Source organism: Mytilus galloprovincialis, chromosome 13, assembly GCF_965363235.1.
Source record: "Mytilus galloprovincialis chromosome 13, xbMytGall1.hap1.1, whole genome shotgun sequence".
NCBI classification, from domain to species: domain Eukaryota; kingdom Metazoa; phylum Mollusca; class Bivalvia; order Mytilida; family Mytilidae; genus Mytilus; species Mytilus galloprovincialis.
Genome location: NC_134850.1, coordinates 27,141,404 through 27,147,403, shown reverse-complemented (window position 1 = coordinate 27,147,403; position 6,000 = coordinate 27,141,404). Strand labels below are relative to the sequence as shown.

General features: G+C 34.9%; 1 protein-coding gene across 1 annotated transcript; it reads left to right on the top strand.

The window, feature by feature from the left end:
* Positions 1-258: 258 nt before the first annotated feature.
* Positions 259-5,650, top strand: LOC143056735 (uncharacterized). The gene is made up of 2 exons (XM_076229889.1): positions 259-888; positions 5,281-5,650. Exons 1-2 carry the CDS (start codon positions 292-294, stop codon positions 5,524-5,526), a joined length of 843 nt encoding a protein of 280 aa, XP_076086004.1. The 5' UTR covers positions 259-291; the 3' UTR covers positions 5,527-5,650.
* The last annotated feature ends 350 nt before the right edge of the window (positions 5,651-6,000 follow it).

Genomic DNA, 6,000 nt, shown 5'->3' with positions numbered 1-6,000 from the left:
ATCAGCGTACGAAACGCATCCTGGTACAGTTTCAACATTGCTGGTTCATATGAACTCTTTGAAGTAAAATATATATATATAAAAAAAAATATTTGCATTCATTCTCGTCGACCATCCACTCAATCAATTAATTATAAGGGAATTATAAGGTAAAATGAATTGTTAACTTTTTTAATACACTTGCGTATTCATAATGACTTTTGAGAATCTCCCTACCAAAAACCTTAAAAGGGTTGTACTATAAAACTGGTACAAAATGGCAGTAGGGTACCAGTTAAAAAAGGGTTCAAAATGGAGACCACTCAACCAAAAGGGAGAAACAAACATTTCGTTCTAAAGAAAAGAAGACGTAGGACAATAATTAATTCCAAAGACCTTGAAAAACTGGAAAGTTTATTCAAAACATCCAAATGGCCAGACAGGGCTCAAAAAGTAAGATTGTCGAAAGCAATAGGGAAAACTGAAAATTTCATCAGCACATGGTTTCAGAATAGACGAGCAAGAATGAGACGTCTGGCGAGACAAAAAGATTTATTAGATGATGTTGATGTAGGTAATCCTAAAAGTCAAGTTGACCTAAAAATAACTGATGTTCCGGAAGACGAGTCCAGCGGGAGGCTTCACAAATACAGATCTAGATCCAATAGTTTTCCAAATATCCATCTCAATGATGCAACACCAACGCACGAGCTTGAAGTTAATAGCCAAGATGATGAGGCCACACACACAAGACATGACGCAACGCTAGATCCATCTAATGCTCAGGAAACCTGCGAACGGTTGACAGTTGCGCCCAGAGAAGAGAGGAGTAGAAGTGGACAACTTACAAACACTCTTGGAAGTAAAACTACGACGTTTGTGAAAATGACAAAAGCTCCAAATGACGTTGTAAGTTATTTCAATAAATACATGTTATATAATAGTATTAATAGTATATGTTTTCAGTGGACTGAGAATCATTGTGTGGTCTTGTGTGTGATATAAGTGGGTTACAGTAGCAAGAACGGATGATCACGGATAGTTTGTCTAAAAGTTTTGACACAGTCACTTTTTTTTAATTTCTTTTCGACAAATGAAGGTTTTGGATGAATCATGAAAAAAAAGGCTTCTTGATCAAATGGTGATCATGTGAACCTGTGTCTCAACTTGAGACTGCGCTTGGAATAAGCCGATGTACTGCCCACCTGCTTGACATTTGATTTGCTAATTTATTACGTAACGCCCACCATTGTAGTTTCTTTCTTGAAAAAAAGACTATATAACATTTTTAACAGTTTAAGTAACATGATTGACTAAAAAAGGGTTGTCACGGGTATATTCAAAATTTATACAGTTGCTCATTGACGCAAACAACCACACGATTTCCCGAGAGGCTATATATACATTCGACCTGTATGCAAACTATGTCAAGCGTCCTAAGTCTCAGGCTGGAAAAAAAAGATGTCAATAAATTAAACGATAAAAAATTACCAAAAAAACTTTAAGGATGTACTTAGGTGAAATTTAAAAAATCAAGGTTTTGAAATTGATACTACATCGTTGAATGAGCATCAGCTATGGAATAAAATAAGCTAAAAATATTGATAGGTCATGGACACGTGGTCATGGAGCTCCTTTTTAAAAATTGGCGGGAAAAGGCTGACTCGGATTTTTACCTTACATTTGCATTGGTATTATTTGGGTCTCAAATCGAAAGAACAAACATTAAGAATCTGCTTAAATTTTGGAAAATAACCTTTTCTGAGCTATTGAAGTCATTTATGAAAAGAAAAATGGGTGTTATGGGGCAAAATATCTAACCCTGTATTGATGGAAAAACCCCAAGGAGTCCGAACAATGACACCAATTTCCAAAACCTCACCTAAACTACATCCTTATTAAAAGACATTGAATAAAACAAACACTGACTAGGTTTCTCATTTTGGACACCCACTTGACTAGAACATGCATATGTGGCGGGGGTTGCAGTATGTTTTGTTAAAATATCAATTTTCTTTTTCCTCGAATAGGTACATACAAATAAGCACAGGAATGAGGTACCAATATATAGGGTTTTTCAGGGACAAGTGCCTGTGGTCGATCAGTTGATAATTTACAATATCAATATGAGGCAAATCTGATAACCGATTTATCGGATTGATTTTTTGTTTTTTTAATGATATTAACAAGTGTTTTTCTTTGTTTCAAGAGCAACCTGGACGATGACTTGATAAGTTCGGGTCACTGACTTATCAAGATCGGTTCATTCATTTAGTATGACGTCGGTGAGTATGTCCGGGCCAAAACTATTGACATTTAAAAAAATTACAGATTTTTAGCTTTTGCCATCACTTATTGTTCGTCTGTCGTCGTCGATAATTTTCCTAAGAAATTCTATCCTGAAACTATAAACCAATTTCAACCAAACTTGGAGTAATTTGATCCTTTTTGTTTCTAGTATAAAGTTTTTTTTTTTATTCCGGTCATTCAACAAACATGGCCACCATGGCTAAAAATAAAACATAAAGGTAAAACTCACTTTTCGGCTTGTAAATATCGATCTAATTAAAATATAGATCTCTGATTTCGTTCTTCTCATATGTAATCTATATTTAATTTTACATCCCAGCTCCTTTGTTCTAACAGGGGTGATCTTAGCCGGATCACCCCTACCAGATCACCCCAGTTTGAGTTTCTTTGTTATGCATGCTTTCCTTTGTTCTGTAACATTTTGGCGGGAATGTCAAATCCACTATAAAACTTATTATACGGAAAAGACTATCTATCAAAATTAACGTAGAAAAAATCCAGTGTATATGCAGGGATTCGAACTCAAGACCTTTAGCATATCAAGCCACGACACATACCACTACACCAGGACGACTGGATACGAACTAACAGTAACTAGAGCTCTTTGCATGCCTTCCATACTTTCAGACAGAATCAATGATAGAGAGAGAGAAAAATTCTAAGGGGACGACCATTTGATATTCTGGGGGGGGGGGGGGGGGGGGCAGGAGGATTTGTTTTTGATCGGTTATTTATTTTTGTAAACTAAGAGGACAGATTATTCATTTTCTGCACTATTGAAGCAAGATTTTTCATTTTCATTAAAGCAAGGGACTGATTATTCATTTTCACAACTATATTTTTGATATTCAAAAACATACAAATTTTTAAATGATTTGTTTATTATAAATAATACATATAGCATAGTCAAGTCATTATGTACCATTTAATTAGATTAACCATCCCCCTCTGCAGAAATGAATATTTTAAATTCCCAACTGCATACATAGTATTAAAGTTTATTATAACTAGGCACTTTTAAATGTATTGGCAAACATACTACGCCGAACGGAGCGAGGCAAAAAAATTTTTGAAGGGTTTTGGAGCCACTGAAGGCCCACTTAGCTATAGAACAAATGATGCAAAGTCATGCTTTCTGGGTGTTCCGAAGACCGTTTCGTAATCTGAAAATGAAGTTTTGTTTTAATAATTTTTTGACAATATTTTGGTCTCAAAGCAAAATGTATAAATTCAGTGTAAGACTGAAGTTTCTAGGGACAACATCAAAAGACCAATGTGCATAATAAAGCAAAAATGGAATTCACATAGTTAGTCTGTGGCTGCTGTTTGTTTTTTTAAACTCATGATCAAGTTCATAACAAAATTACTAGATTACAAAAGGAATGCAACACTAACAGAATACAGAGAGCAATCAATGAACAAAAGACAAATAAATAAGAAACATTGATCCCGAAAAATCAGGGCTATAAGTCTGAGGGAAAACAGAACTTTCTTCTTGCAAGGCCGTGAACACAATTTGATATAGAGACAAGCGTTTGGTTTTGAAATTTCCTACATGTAGTTACGGCCCTGTTAAAATAAAGGTAAGGTAAGGTTTCCTGAGACAATATACCTCAAGTTAAATGAAACCAATTTTCAGACATTTCAAGTATATTTAAATAATATTTATACTTTTGTTATTAAAAAATTTGGGAAGTGTTTCCTGATTTTTTTGGGGAAAAAAGATGAATTTATGAAGAATCTGGTTCCATCTCATACTTTCGATTAGACCTGCTGAGTTATTTATTTTCTATACATTGCAAGTCAGGTAATTTATTTTCAAACTACCACAGAACAAACCATTTATTTTTGTGATTATCAAGGCTGAGTTATCTATTTTCAAAATCCTCCTCCCTCCCCCCCCCCTCCCCCCCCCGCCCCCAGAATATCAAATGGTCGTCCCCTAACAACAAATATATTCAGCAAAGTAAGACCTTCAAATAATTCAAACTTTATCAAAAATGTCAATTTATTCCTCAAAGGAGTTGTTGCCTTTGAAACATTTTTTTTTAGATTTTCGCAGAATCTTATGACCAATAGAGAGAAAGTTCAACAGCAAAAATATTCAGTAAAGTAAAACCTACATGACTGAAAATGTCAATTCATTCCTTATAGGAGTTATTGCCCTTATTCCCATTTTTTATATAGTTTTTTTGCAGAAACTATGATAGATAGCTAGAGACAATCTTCTAAAGGCTTTAATGTACGTTTAACATCAAACGAATCATTCATTGATGTAAGCTCTACACAAACATCCCAGGAGAGCGATTCAGGCTCATAGAAGCCTCTTTGTTTTTTTTTAGTTAATCGAAGGTTGACCAAAAAAATTTCAAGCGATGTGCTGTTGTCGTTGATGTTATTTTAATGGATTTTTGAATGAATTTCCTTCATGCATGACTTTGTTTTCCGGTTATTTCTTGAAAAGGAAAACATTAAACACTATGGTTCGAAATTATTTTGATCAACGTTTATAACCTTCTTATCATTTTGCCTGGTGGGAAGATCTATGCAACATTCGTACATTGTAAGAATATATAAATGTATTCGCACAAGCTTTAGAAAGTGGAAGAAAAGCGAGGCTCTCCGAGCTTTATCATCTGTTTTGTAGAGAATGCAAATAGATTTTATATGTTCCTACAATGCACGAATATTGTTTGTATCCTGCAATTTAACATTTAACCTTAAACATATAAGTTCTATTTACTTCCTATCCTTTGAGTGGAAGCGTCGTACGCGATGAGGACCTAAATTGAACTGTGAGGCAAAACTGTAATATGAATGTAAAGTACCGTAAAAAAAATGCTCGCAACAGAAGCAGGATACCAAGCGACTATTGGTACAGTACACAAATGTCGCTTCGTGTTTTCTTAACCTTAATTTGTAAAGTAAAAAGGTGGATTGCAAGGGAGAAATCACAATATAAAGATTGAGCACGTATTTTATTCATTTCAGGTACCATCTGAGCGACGCATATTGGTAGAAACACCTAAAGAAGTGCCATGTTCTACCGACTCTACGTCCTGGGACAACGTATTCCGGAGAATCGTCGATATGATGGCAGCTTCGGAATCTGTTATGCCAAAGTCAGACGCGTCATATCCGTTTGCAGTTAAAGATGCAGCACTCGGAATCCGTCTTAAGGATGGAAAGCTATACTACAGCAAACAATATGGACTAGATTTTGAGGATTCGAACTAATTTAGACAGTTGACTTCTGATAAAGGAACACTTTTATTTATTGCCATGTTGCACTATATAGATACGATCGTAATGTATATATGGTAGCCATCTCACTAGTTATAATATAAGTTCATTAACGCTGTTGCTTTTGTTTTGTCTTAATTGTTATTATTCCAAAACTATTCAATCTTGTAACTCGATTTGAAGCCCCTGTCTGTACCGGTTTGGTTTAATCAATTTTTCAAGTCCTACAATTTATAACTCAGACTCTTCGAATTCTCTTTAAGTTTCAGTGATATTTTAGTGTGGGATAACATGGCTTATTTCTTGGTAGAAATTGGAATTGTAGACTGATAAATATGTCTCAACTGATTTAGTCGTTGAACAGTCAGGGGACAGCACTCGTCAGTATATAGGAATTTAAACTACCTGCGCATGTGTACTCTTAGATCGGAACTTTGGATCTTTTTTTTGTGCTTAGTACCGATAAGA